The following is a 15,521-nucleotide window of genomic DNA, read 5'->3' on the forward strand; positions in this document are numbered from 1 at the left end:
TTGCCATACAATTTGTATGAGTATACGTCATTGTTTAATTGCTAAAGTGCATCAACAATGAAATGATACAATTTTCATGGATATTTATTAATTACTTAAGCAATTAAGCAATGATGCAAACTTGCACAAATTATATGGCAAAAAAGTTTTTTTTGTCAGGAAAAACTGCTCCTGTTAATTACAAACCACTGCAAGTTATAGACAGGAAATGATAGTAAATGCTAGAAAAAGAAGCATATCATTATATCTAAGTAGGATATATATTCTTTAAATCTTTTAAATATTTTTGTAATTGTTATATAAACTAACTTAAGAACTGTAACATGCTATGTAGCAATATATGCAGTTTATAATTTCAAGAAATTTAATGTAATTACTGATCTTGTAATTACCATTATAAAATATGCCATGGGAAATTATACACTTATTTTATAAAACATAAATATCTATTTTGTTAATTGATTTGAAATTCTAATATCATATAAATTAGTGATCTTAAACTATTGGTGGTCATGAGTCTGTGAATACATTTTTATGAAAATTTATTCAGTATCAATAGAAAATCCTCATAAAATAAAATCACAAAAAGAAATATGCACATAAAAATTTAAAATACACTAAGCCTATAAATAATATTTTATTATTTTTTATTAAATAAAAATCTAAAAAAAGTAGATGTAAAGATCTGCCTAAATATCCATTTATATATAAATATACATGTTAAAATTTTGCTTGCTAATCCAGCCATTCCTTGCACAGAGTGGGTGCCAGATTACCAGAAGTGTATAGGCCTAAAGGCAATGAATGATGTGACCTATCACCTTTTTTTGGAGTCAAATGGATAAATATGGCATAACTGACATGTAATACTGTACACAGAACAAAATCCAAATAGAGAAGAGAAAATGTGTGACATGGCTAACATTTTTATATGCGTAGGCAATCACACTGGGATATGTGAGATAATTGAGAGGCCAGATTATGAAGAATGTACCATATATAAATGGATACTTAGCCAGAGTAATATTTATTCTGGCTAAAATGGCGAAAATGGAAAAAATATGGAAAAAATATTCAATTTTTTCCATTTTCCAAAATATAATATAATAAAAGCAATAAACTACATTTTAAATCACTTTAAAGTTTTCTCTTTGTTATATCTAAATGCTTAATTAATAGCCTGATAACTAAGTTGGTTAAACTGTCATCCTATCATTCTGGAAGACCCAGATCAGACCTGGGTGTTTGAAAAACCCCAGAAAGTTTTTGGAGTAATCTATCCCAAATAGCCTACCAGTGGCCAAGTGGTTCTGTTCCTCGAACACTAGGAGTTCGATCGTGGGTTCATGCCTTGCTAGGACAGGCTGGCCACACAGAGTTTTCCAGGTTTTCTCCATGTCTGTAATGCTCGAATAAGGACCAGTTACCGTTAAAAAGATCTCCCACAAGGCAATGCCTTCTGGAAGATCTTTTTAAGGGTAACTGGGTCTAGGTAGCTCGCCCAAGTGTTGCATTGCCATAACTTAACAAAACAAACAAACTGTTCCAAATATGTTGGATCCAGTCCTTCACTGCCTAGCCATTCCCGTCATGGGCCTGCCCGAACCCACGATGGACCTAACAAACAGGTCCTCTTAGTGCCCACAGGGCAGAAAATAAAATTAATGTATAAAGTAAACATAACTATATGTTTATTAACTATATAAACTTTTATTTTTAAAGGATATTATCAACTGAGGTAAGACGTCCCACAATCTTTGCTGGATTTGGTCAGAAGTCCACTGAACAACTTCTTCCAATATTTCAATTGGTGACATTTCCCTAATTTTATTATTAAAAAACACAAAAAAATGATCAAAATAAAGAGAAAGTTAAAATGTCATTCGGATTTGCCGCCATTTCGTCGCACACGTGCTTGCTGTTGTAAAGAAAATGTGGTACGAATTCAAATTTATATTTGAAAAACCATATAAATTTTATACGGGATAGCAAAAATTATAAACGAAAAAGTTAATGTGTTGTAATTTTAATGCAATTTAAAATAAATTTTACGTTATTTAATTTTAATAAAATAAAATTCCTTTTTATGCAGTTTCGCCTTTTAGTTATGACATTTTCGCGGGAAATTTTTCGTGCGTATTGCACTTATTTGCGATTGATTTTAAGAAATTTTAACGTTTATTGAATCAATTGTAAATTAAAATAATTTGTTTGTTAATTTTTTCGAAATTAAATATGCCTGTTAACGTTAAAGAGAGGAAGGATACGTTATTAGATAGGTGAGATGATAAAACATTTTCCATCAATGATTTTGCTCATTGCAGACTAAAATTAATCAGTTTCACAATTAAATTTAATGCATTTAAGACGAATATTTAAACAAATGTTTGCTTTGATCCCTTTTTGATTTATATTAATAAAATCCTATCTTACTGTAAATTTAATTAAAATAAAGTAGACTTAATTGATAATTTTGGCTTAGGTAGTATGATTATAAATAATATACTGTATTCAGAATGAATTATCAGTTTATTATTCAGTTACTTGGGATATATACTAATGTATTATTTTCTTTTAAAATTAACTTTATAAGATTTTTTTTTTTTTGATTTAAATTGATATGCTTTAGTAGTGTATTGTACATTGTTAAAAGTAAAAATACCGCAAATTTGTGTGTTCAGTATATAAACATAATTTCCATGTATTGCATATCCTTTGTAAATATGTCTTTTTTATGTTTGTTTATTTAATAACAATGTAAATAGATACTTGAAAATGCAGCTTTGAGTACAACCCCGGTCTCGTTTTTCTTTCTGAAAAATGTTTTCGGCTCCTTTCGTAAGCCCATTTCGGGTCTCTCAAAGACTCAAATTGTCGATATTTCGTATTGGAATCAAAGGTGTGTTTTTCAAGTATTTAAATATTATTTCAGCTTGGATTCTAATAGATGTAAATAGACTCGGCCAGCATCGCCGTAACTCAATTTGTGGTACATCGGATGTCTGGTACATCGAATAGCCTTTCTATTAGCTCTTTTGTCTAAAGTACAATTTTTGTGCCTTAGAAGGCTATTTGACATACCAGATGCCTGATGTACTATACCACATATTGACTCGTGGTGACACCGACCAAGTAATACAGAAAAGCCGTTCTATCCCTAACCGGGGTAAGAGAGAAGCTGATGTTCCTAATTAATTAACTGTCACAACAACAGAGCCTTCCTTATGTCCGTCTTTCGAATAAAGCTTCCATACGGCTGTGAAGCTCTTTTGCCTAAAGTACAATTTTTGTGCCTTAGATGTAAATAGATATATATTAGTCAAAATTTCTTTAAGTTATCAAAATATATAATCTTTTCTGGTGTTAAAATTGAAGTTTGTTTTTTAAATTCACTGAATAAAAAACTAGCTTTTAATTTTAAACACACGGGGATACTATAGATTACTAGCTATGAAATTTTGGGACTGAGTATATATCTGAACTGAGGGGACCGAGACGAGTTCAAAGATACCCTACTTTTGGACCGGAGATGAAAAATAAGAAAGTTATCATAGTTTTTTTTAATGCTTTCATACAGATGGCACCGTAGTTGCTAGTGCTGCCATCTTGTGGTAAAGTCTGAAAACAAATTTTAAAAAAACACGCTGAAAGGCAAGAAATTGCACGAACAGTCGAACGCCACTTCCTTTTTTTTCTTGTTCAAGAACTACCGCGAATCAATAACTAGTGACGTTAAACAATCAGTGGCCTGCCAGCGGCTCCCCTCTCGGGGGAGACCGTCGAGAGCACGAACAGTCGAACACCAGTTCCTTTTTTCCCTTTGTTCAAGCATTGCGACTCCCGATTGCAATAGCGCGGTCGGCTTGTAGTACTAGTTGACCGCGAGCGATAGCGAGACTGAGGGGCCGTAGTCCCCGAGATCGACTAGCGAGGATGTGCAAAAAGGACTTAACTCGAACTGTAGATGACCAGTGTGCTCATGGATCAACATCTGCCACTGTTGAAGGTATATATGGCCGACTTGCCGGACTGCCTGTTAAACACACAATAGGCTTAGTGGAGAGAGCGATGCAACTCCCGATCATCGTGCGATCACCAAAAAAAGTATGATAACTCTTATTTTTTGCCTCCAGCCCAAAAGTAAGGTACCGTTGAACTCGTCTCGGTCCCCTCAGTTCAGATATATACTCAAAGTTCCGAAATTCCATAGCTAGTAATCTATAATACATTCAAACACATTAAAATTTGCTGTGATATTTTACTGTAAAATCATATAATTTGTGTTTTCTTTGTAAAAACAAATGAGCACTATTAGAAACTAATAGAAGAATTAGAATTTAAATTCCAATTTTGGAGATTTATTCAATGTAAATGTTAAAAATATTGCGGAGCTTCTTACTTGATTTATATTATCCTTCAAACCTGAAAGAAGTATTCACTTCCAGTAAAGTATTCCAGTGAGTACTTTTTTAAGTTTTTTTTTATGTGAATTACTAATCTATCAAATACCATGTTTTCTCAAGCCTAATGTGCTATTGAATCTAATGTGGACCTGACTTTCAAGACATCAAAACCTGAAAAAAGTTAACTTGTGAATGTAATGTGCATCTTATATCATCAAACATGCAGTGTCAAAAAGTTAATGTATTTAAACACGTTTTTAAAAATGATTCTATTTTTATGTTTATAGTACCTCATGATGTCCATACAGAGGCATAGCTACCTTTGAGCAAACTGCTCCAGGTGCACGCCTATAAATGAAGTTGCTGAACTACTTTTATTTCACACCACAGCCTCAAATAGGTTCTCTGACATTATTGCACCATGCCTCATTTTTTTAACTTTACGGGCTATGACAACAACGTCAGAATGAAGTTTTTCAAAACTAAAATTAATCAAAACTTATTTAAGAAGCAGCATGTCACAACACCATCTTAACTATTACTATATCCAGAGGCAGATATACGTAGGAACTAATAGGGCTTAAGCCCTGGGCCCCAACTGTCAAGGGCCCACAAAAATTGAATTATTATTAAATTTTTAATACTTTTTCATTAACAATGAGCATTTATCGTATAGTAAAAAATAGTTAATATTAATAATAATAATATAATAATGATAATTTATAGTATTATTTGTATTAATAAAAAATGGGTCCCCATTGGACTTCAATAAGCCCTAGGCCCCAAAAAACCTAGATCTTCCCCTGACTATATCAATTGAAAATACAGTAGCTTGTCAACTTGATCTGAAGAATTTGATTGACCGATTTGCAAACAAAAAAGCAAGAAAACAATTTTGAAGTATTTTTTTTATGTATTATTATGTATTTGTTATGAAACTAAATTTGTTTACATTTGTCAATACAGTTTATATAATATGTAGTAAATATTATTAGGTACTCTGTACTTAAAGAATTATATTTTGTTTTATTATTATATTTATACTAGCAGATGAGTCTGGTGTTGCTTGGGCAAAAAGTAACGATATCAAAGATTAAGATTATTAGATTATAGGCAATCTTACTCATTTCCACTGGGTGCAAGAATTAGTCCCCCTCTTCTGAGACTAATTAGAGAATTTTTAGATGGGCTTGAAAATATACTTGATTTCTTGCAAAAATGCAAAATAGGGCATCTAAAATAGTACAGTAGAAGCTAAGTTCTTCAGGGTAATCCTTAATGATCACCATTTTAACAGCAATGGTTCACATCAGTATGTACAAACATGAAATTTACCAGACACAGTATCTGGTACAATGTTTGTACATACTGATGTGAAATATTGCTGTTAAAATGGTAATCATTAAAAAATTTTGACTGTGATTTTGTATTGGACTGCAGATCCTCTATACCTGATAATGAAGTCATATATCATTTCATGCTATCTAAATCTTTCCACAGCTGGTTATATACTAGTAAATAACACTAACAAAACCTTCAAAAGTATACCAGCAAATATAATTTAATATAAATATGCTATGACAGCATTTTTGATCCGAATAGGATCTGCTTCAGGTCAAAATGTTCGATAGAATTAGAATGCTAAAAGATCAAATTCAAATTTAAATTTTTAAAACTGTTGAAATAATTAAATATTAAACAAGTATAAAAATGACATGTGTTAACATTAAGAATAAAAATTAACAATAAAATTAAAATTAACAAAAATTTAATGAATATATTTGTTACAAATCTGAAGAGAATTAATTGATTTTTATTTCTTATTAATGTTGTCAGGATCATCTAAAAAGGACTGCCAAGCATGTGAGATACTTGCCTCCTCTTTAAAATTAATACATTATCCTTTTAGTTCAGTTTTACGTATTTCTAGATCTTCCAAAATTTTGATCTGATGAGTGTGAAGGGTGCATCTAATGAGACTGGCTTGCTGTAGTTTAGCTTCCATGCCAGTTTCAGAAATATATATTGCTAGGACAGTGGTCTGCTTTTTGTTTTGTATATCATATTTATGTTCTGCCATAATTATAATATACAATACAACAAAAATATTTGTCATAGCATATTTATATTAAATTATATTTGCTAGTATACTTTTGAAGGTTTTTTTTGTGTTATTTACAATTTCATGCTATATTAATATCATGTCCATATTCCAAATTTCAATATTCAATTCCATATTCCAAATATTCATAGTCCAAATTTCATGCTAAAATGTCTACATGCATGTTCTTCATAGTTGATAACTCTCTATTTAAACATAGCTTTACAGGAGACTTGTCTACTGGATATCATTTACTCAGTTTGCTATAGTTTAAAAGACCATCAAAGCATTCCTTCACCATCATCGTATCAATTGCTTCTATCATACCTTTAAAGTTTGTCTGGACAGTATTCTTTAAACATTGAAATCTTGCCATGGTCCATTGATTGGAGAATTGATGTGTTTGGCAACAAATAAATATCCTTTATGTCTAAATAGCTATTAGGGATTTCCTGAAGGTTAGATATATGGCCTCGGGCATTATCCATGAACAATAAAACTTTCTTAACCCATTATCAAGTCCATGCTCATTCGAACATAAATCGCATACCCACAGTCAATCCAGTATGAAATTAAATTGATAAATATTCAGCGTTGAAAAACCGTTATTTTCACTTTAGTCTAGCTTTTTGATATGTTTCTAGTTGAATTCAGTCAAAAAAATCAAATTTAATTATAATTTATTGAAGATTTTAATTTTTCAATATTAGAAGGTAATTAGCATAAATTACATGGTGTCATGTTTCATCTTCACTCCTGTTCATGTTTATTATCCTAGACACGTGCCAATGTTTATTTTTACTTCTACTGGAGTTTAGACTCATTTCAATCTCGACCACTTTGGTTACACAAGGTGGGGAAATGGGCATCACATGATCACATACCTGACTTTTTACAACAGAAATTTCCTTACCTTGGAAGTTTTATTTTATTTTTTCTTGATTTTACTTATATTTAACTAACTTTTGATGGATTTTATATTGTAGGATTATCTGAAGTTGCTGATATTTTTTAAATTAAATTTTACTCATTTATATGTCTTTTTTAGATTTTAATATATAAAATATGATAAAATTCAAAAATCAATTAAGTATTATCGGAAATGCTAAACTATAAGTACTGTGTATTTTCCAATATTATTGCAAACAGATATAGTCAATTATTTTATAAAGTTTTTAATTTTATGCAATGCAACAAGCTCAGAATTGGGTAATTACCAAAGCACTTTAATTAATATGTTAGTGGGACTCAATTTAATTACTTTTTGATTTCAGAATTTTTAATTTAATAATTGTTTATTAATAAGATAAACACAGTTGTCTAATTAGAATAGCTTGTGTAATTGCCTAGATACTACTATGCATAATAAATTTTTTTTATTTTGATTGTTGTAAATATTAATAAGAGATTATCAAGTTATAGAATTTTTCAGTTTATAAAACATTCTTATTGAACAAGCTAAAGACTATATTTTGTATGTGATTTTTTATTTGACTGTAAATATCTTAAATATATTGAGATGAAATATTTTAATAAATTTATTTTTCTTTCAGAGAATATTCAAAAGAAATTGACAATGATGAAGAAATGGAGGTAGAATATTTTTCTGATTTGATATATTTGAATATTTTTGATGATTTATGATAAATATTTTACAGAATGAATGAAAAGTTTGACACAAAAATACCAATTAACATTTATATTTTAATTAGCAGATTAAAAGTATTTGATATGATATAATAATTTTACAAGAGAAATAACAATCTTAATGAAAACTTACTATATATATTATTTGTACTGTAAATTTAATAGTATAGTATTATTTAGTAAAGAGAGCTTTACCATATATTATACTACACTTAAATACAAAATGCTTTGATTATTGATCATTTTTTGTAATATTCATAAATGTATATACAGTGGTGCCTCGTATAACGTACGCCTCGAATAACAGACGCTGCGAACAACGGACTTTCTGTTTGGCCGTTACGTGACTCGAGCAACGGACTGGCTGCGAATAACGGACTTTTCGGCATAATTGGTGACTGCTCCATGGGTGCGTTCTTTAATAGCGGTCGCTCTGCGTCTCCGCTACTACGGGAGTGCGCTGCTGTTTGTAGGCATTTAGGAACGACGGTGAAAGAAAGATGGCTGCGCCAGCACTATCGATAGTAGCATGATGGAGGAATCTATAATTCTAAAATATGAGCTTTTAAAGGCAAAAGAAGGGTCCCAATTGTAAAATTTAACCATAAAATGGATTATTTGTTGAAAGAGCATTCAAAATAGCCACAAAAAAAAAAAATAGAATGCCAGCTACCATTCGAAAAAAATTCGTAAAGACACTTACATCACCGCGTGCGCTAACTCGTGCTTTCACAATTTCTAAATTTTCATTCATAAAACCACATAATGGACCCGGAAACGAAACTATCTGAGCCATGGAGGACGCCATGTTGCTTTCCACCGTAAACTACTGCTACAAGCGGCGGTGGCGTAGCGTAGTGGGGGCAGCAGGGGCGGCCCACCCCGGGCGGCACTTATAGGGGACAGCAAAATTTCACAATAAATAATAATATCTTGTAAAAATACCTAAATAAGGGGCGGCGAAATTTTCCTCCCACGCTACGCCACTGACAAGCGGCCGTTTTTGCCATTCAACGGCGTGCACTCCCACCGGAATTTAGGAACGCATTCCGCAGGAATTTTTAAACGGATGTCGCTCGTGCAGAGTTACGCGGAGGAATAAAAGAACGCACCCCATGTTTATTTTTTTATGATACAGTACGGTTATTTTATGCTGCGGAACGAATTAGATGTTTTAACATGTATTTCTATGGGAAAATGCGTTTCGTATAACAGACGTTTCACTTAACGGACGTGCACCTGGAATGAATTAAGTACGTTATATGAGGCACCACTGTATTAGTAATGTTCAGAAGGGCAGAATATATCCTATCATGCAAACAAGGTTTGGAGGAAATTAAAGCAAATTAAGCATAAGCAAATTAATATTAAGGCAATAGGAACATTCCAGATTAGAACTGAATAGTAGAAATCAAAAAAATCCCTTACAAACCTCAGGGTTAGTTGAGCTGTGAACATATTGTATATTTATAAGTTTCATCTACTTTCATTTCATGGTGTTGATTTTACACAAGTTTTGTGTTTATTGCTTTAATTTTTGACACAAGTGTATTTTGGGTTTAGAAACTGTTCAATTATCGAGTTATGAAATATGGTACTTTTATTTTTTGTAAATACATGACATTTTTGTATTTATTTTCCAATAAACTTGTAAATTTAATCTTTAGATTTGCAGTGATACAGAAAATGAAGTGTTCAACAAAAAAGGATTTCACAGATTGGTTGACAATGAATTAAATGATTTGAATAATGAAAATGAAGATAACAACAATAAAAATGGAAAAAGAAGAGATTCCAAACTTTTAGAAATTGAGAAGGTGGTTTTCAAAGATCGAAAAAATGCAGTGAAACGTACGTTTTTATTTTTGGTAGTTTTTTTAAATTGAAAATTGGAAACATATTTAGTTAAAATAAAATGTACTGTACATAAAGTTAGAATTAAAGTTTCTAATTTTATTTCATACATAAATCATCAATTTAGGTATGTTTAGAAGTATAATAGATGAATATGAATTAAGAATCAAGAAGTCAATTTGAGAATATGACTTTTCAAAAAGACTATTTTTATCTTTAATTTAACATATTTTAATTTAATAAATTAAACATATTAAAATTAGTCAAATAAAGAACTATTGCTAGATGTTTTTAATTAGGTTTATATTTATGCAAGAGAGAAATCAAAAATTATAATTATTGTAATATATTAGTTAAATACAGCCATGTTAAAAAAGTTTAACAGTTCATTGTTTAGCTTCTTAATACTAAATAGGCATATTACTCTTTTTATTTAGAAAGTGAAAATTCAGTATCTAAACGAAATAAGAAAAAGAATCAAGTAGCTGACATCACTATAAAAGATATGTTCAAACAAATGTAAGATTTATTAATATATTTATTTATTACATACATATAAATACAGTATTTGAGAATATGAAAATGATATATTAACAATATTTGTTTTGTTGGAAGTATCAAGTTAATTTGATGGTGATAACTTATGAGTTCATTGTCAGTATCAAATTTACTTGAAACACAATTTATTATTAATTATATTGTTCTTGCCAGGTATTATTTTACTTTGTTTAATTTTTAGAAATATCAACTATCAGTAAATATTCACATCTCAATGTGAAAGTGATATAATATTTTTTAATATTTTAATAAAATTTAATTTTAGAAAATTGTCAGTTAGATGTAACAAATATAGTCTTTTTGATTGTTTGCATTTTACTTTCACGGCTGTTATGTATATACATAACAAAGAGAAGTATTGGAATCATGTTAAATTTGACTCTCAGAGTTTTTTGCAAATCTCCATGTTTTGAGACTTCCTGAATCCAAAAAGTAAAAAAAAAAACAGCAAAGAATTTCTTGTATGTATATATGTGTGTGTGTGTGTGTTGGTGTTTATTTTGCTTCATATCTCAGGATAAGGTAAAGATTAAGAAATGAAATATAGCATGGTGGCTTGTATATGAGGGGCATTGATGCTATTAAATTTTGGCAGTGAAAGGTTGAGAGGGCGAAGAGATAAAGGGGTGTCAATATGTCATATCTCCAGAAGGGTAGGACTTAATGAAGATTTTATTCGTTATTAACATTTACGCTTTTTTATAAAACTCGTCCCTACCCTCAAAATTAAGCTTTTTGCCAAATTGTAGTAATTAAAAATTTTTTATAACAAAATCTGATAACATGTGGCACCAAATACAATTTTAGTTTTTGCTTAATAATATAAAAGTTACTTGTTTTTTTTAAAAAAACTCATAACAGCTAGGAAAGTTATGCAACTCACATTGGTAGATTTTTTTAATATCTTATTGAATATTGATGTATAATTTTCATTTTACATGAATGTTATTTTAAATTCATGTAAACTAAAGAGTCTATATCAATATTACAATATCTTTTATACAATACATGACTGTTATTATTTTTTTAAATAATCAAAAACAAAACAATGATCTTTAATACAGTCAACAATAAATTAACAGAAAACAAATATTCTCAACTACTTCAGTAGTCATCTTCAGGTTTAATATAAAATTTTAAAGCAATTAGGTTCTAGAATATCAAATTGTTTATAGAGGTAATTGCTTTATAATTTTATGTTTGTTTTAAAATATTTCTTATTTATTAATATACTATTTGATACTAAAGGTTGTGTTTTGAGCTTGCTTGTCTAATCAATGTTTGTCATTGTGTAATAATTTTTTTTAAAATATTAGGACAATTTATAGATTAAATATTTAATTATGAAATATTTTTTCACTACACTTTACAAAAGTTGTAGAACAATTATGCTTTACTTTTCTATGAATATAGATAAATCACCAAGTATCATGCATAATTAATGTTTTCTTTCTCATATTATATGATCATTAGCAGTGAAAGTTTAAAAATTAACAATAGTCCAAAAAGAAAAGGGTAAAACTAATTTTATTGTTAATGACAAATGAAGTTTTATAATATTTTAAAATCTAAATTTCTTAAGAATAACACTTAAAGTGATTTTTGTCTTTCTACAATACATAATGTAATCTAAAGTCCAAACTGTACTCTAAATGTGTAAATCAAACTCTGCTGGTTGTTTTGTATTATGACAATGCTAATTTCAGTTAAATTATTAATATAATTTTTTCTGAAGAAAAGCATGTTGCCAGCATGTATAAATTTTAATAATTAAATATTTAATATCTTTTAATAATTTAAGTGAAAAATAAATGTTATCTTTGCTCAAAAAGTGAAATAATATTGATTTTATATGTTTTTCTTTCTTATATTAAATTATGAAATTTAAAAAAGAAATGTATATAAAAAAAGTAGCATAAAAAATGAAACTATTAAACAAAATTATAACTAGATTATCAGATTGTAAATACAATTGAATCATCTAGCATTGGATTATGAAGTGCATGTATTATAAATAAGTGTGAAATGATTTAAAAGAAATAAGGATGTGCATAAAAGTAATAAGACTGATAAATTCAATTTAATTTATTAATTTAATAAATTTTTATGTTTTATTTAATTTTTACAATGTACGATGTGTTCATATATACAGTCAAACCTGTTTTTATGCGGGGGATAGGGACCGCATTAAAAAAAACGCATTAAAAAAAATCTCACGAAACTTCACGAATGGCTGTAAATAATAGTTTTCGCAACACAATTAAAAAAATATTTTTTTTATGCGGTCAATAGGGACCGCATAAAAAAGTCTCACATAGAAAATAACTCAAAACCGTACGAAATAGAATTTATTGACAACAGATGTCAGCACTTGACTGCATCGTCTGGTCTATCGTCTGTTTTACATATTTTTGTCCAGGTGGTGTTTTGTAGACTTAAAAAGTAAATTATTTCATTTTTCGCATATTCATGCAATAATATTACTATAATAAGTGCATTTATGCTATAATAAGTTTATTTAGCTATAATAAGTCAACGTAAGACATGACGAATCGCACGAGACTAGTCGCCAACTATACCGCACAAATTAAAAATTCGCATTAAAAAAATCGCACAAATAAAAATCGCACATAAAAAGAGCGCATAAAAACAGGTTTGACTGTATATTACATTAATTCTAATTAAAATTTTGTGTTCTAAAAATATTTTTAAAATTTAGGAGAAATAAAGAGAAGCATGATAAAAATAATAGAGTAATACATTCAGATGTTGATAATGAGGAAACTGAATTTCAAAATAAGAAACAAAAAATAACAAATAAGTATGTTTTGTTATTTATTTATTTATTAGCAAAAATTAATTAATTTATATATGGTATGCTTTATATAACATTTATATAATCTTTTAGTGAAAATGAGATAGTCTCGAAAAAAATCATTGAAAATAAGCAACCACCAATTAAATGTAAAGATTGTAGACAATTACTTGATGATCCTGATTTAAAGATGTTTTCTGGAGATCCAGAAAATGCTGTAAGAAGTTTTTTTTATATAAAAATAAGTAAATAGATCAATTTTAAATTAGTTTTAAATATACCAAATAGTTTCTTAGACAAAAATTAATTTATTTAAGTTATATATGATATAAGTTAAAAGGCTATATTACTAGCACTGCACTTAGTACCCTCGAAATATTATGTTGGGGAGACTAAGTGCCAGTTGGGAAAGTGATTGTCAGAGCACATGGCAGCAATAAGACTAAAAATTAATAATTTACCATGGTTTCATCATTGTCAGAAAAATAATTGTAATATTGATATAAATAACATAAACAAAAATTGTGAAAAGGAGAAAAAGAATTAAAGAACACTACACAATTATTATGCAGAGAAATGCTATTAAATTTAAATACTGGCATGAGTGTAGATGCATGCTGGAATAATGTAGTTAGGGGTATAAATACACCTTCACACGAGGTAGTTTGTTTTCAAAATCATGATGTTTGTTAGGCAAACATTGCTATGGATTGTGATGTTATATCCACTGAAGAGGCCTTGTTATTGTCAGGAAATGCATTTGAATTATTAAACTAATAAATCTGGTTCCTGTTAGAAGAAAGTTGAAGTTGTGTAAAATCTTATTTTAAATTTTTTAACTTTTACTTTTTTAAAAATATAATCTTTTAACTTATCATATAACCAATTCTATTGTTAAATTTTACAAATATTTCTTTTATATATATTTGAATTTGAATATTTATATTTGATATTCAAAACATACTTATATATATATATATATAAATTTATTTGAATATATATTTGAACTACACATATATATATAAATTTATTTGATTTAAAAGATAGAAAAGTTATTTAATGATATTTTATATAAGATTGGAATGTTCAGTTTATTAATCAGTATTTAATATAATAATCTACTTAGAGTGGTAATAAATTTTAATTAGAGTTTAAACATTTTCAGTTAACTTGTCTATTTTCAGGAAAGTTTCAAGCAGCAAACAAAACAATTAAAATTCAATTTAAAAAAATAATTTAATTTAATTAAAAAATTAATTTAAAATTTAAATTAAACTGAAACAAAAGGAGTAATTATTTTATAAGAATTTGAGACAAATATATAACATTTTCACTTTTCAAGAACAACACAATAATGATAGTTTTGATTTTCTGATAAGTTACTTCACCACAAAAAGTGATAAAAGGTACATTTTTACATCTCAGGACCACATTTACTTTCTCTTTTTGATTAACATTTTATTCAATAAAGAGGTTTTCTTGATATGCACAATTTTCTTTTTAATGAAGAATTCATTTTAATGGATTATTTTTGCTAAACTTTGTAAAATAAGATGATGATACATAAAAATTTCTCTCTTCTTTATTCATTTTCATATCCCACAAACAGTATAATGACAATGGCATTGATCTCTTGTAGGAACTTACTGTCAAAAGCCAAGCAAAGTACCAAAAACTGATTTTGGTACTTTGCATATAAAAAAATTTTTTTAATGGATAAAAAATTTATTAGGAGATGAATAGTGTGTTAAGTAGTATAGATGTAAGGATGAATTTAAGAAGAAATGCAATTTCTAAAAGGTTTTTCAATATTTATAAATGGAATTTTGTTTATCACTTTTTGATGATCAAATACTTTACAAAAAAATGTCAATACTAATATATTGTATTATTCCAGGACACAAAAATGAATAAAGAATACTGATTATTTACAGATTGATCCTCAGATTTTATAAATTTTAATAAAATTAATCCAATTTAAGGGGTTTTCATAGATTAATTTAATTATTAATATAAGTGCTTAATATGATTTACAACATGACTATTTCATAATGAAAATGGAATGAATCTATTTTTCACTTAGGAAACTTGAAAACTTTACTTCATTTACACATATTAAGCTATCTACAACTGAAAGACACTT

At 28.4% G+C, this 15,521-nt stretch overlaps 1 protein-coding gene across 1 annotated transcript in view; it reads left to right on the top strand.

The window, feature by feature from the left end:
* Nucleotides 1-2,100: 2,100 nt before the first annotated feature.
* Nucleotides 2,101-15,521, top strand: part of LOC136986597 (DNA (cytosine-5)-methyltransferase 1-like) — a 63,213-nt gene continuing 49,792 nt past the window's right edge. Inside the window, exons 1-6 of the mRNA XM_067284181.1 lie at nt 2,101-2,279; nt 8,058-8,097; nt 9,819-10,002; nt 10,443-10,524; nt 13,283-13,384; nt 13,472-13,595. Of these exons, the coding sequence (XP_067140282.1) occupies nt 2,236-2,279; nt 8,058-8,097; nt 9,819-10,002; nt 10,443-10,524; nt 13,283-13,384; nt 13,472-13,595 (576 nt within the window). The 5' untranslated portion in view covers nt 2,101-2,235. The remainder of the gene's footprint in view (nt 2,280-8,057; nt 8,098-9,818; nt 10,003-10,442; nt 10,525-13,282; nt 13,385-13,471; nt 13,596-15,521) is intronic.

Source organism: Centruroides vittatus, unplaced genomic scaffold (genome assembly GCF_030686945.1).
Source record: "Centruroides vittatus isolate TY-2023 unplaced genomic scaffold, ASM3068694v2 scaffold_1152, whole genome shotgun sequence".
Taxonomy (NCBI): domain Eukaryota; kingdom Metazoa; phylum Arthropoda; class Arachnida; order Scorpiones; family Buthidae; genus Centruroides; species Centruroides vittatus.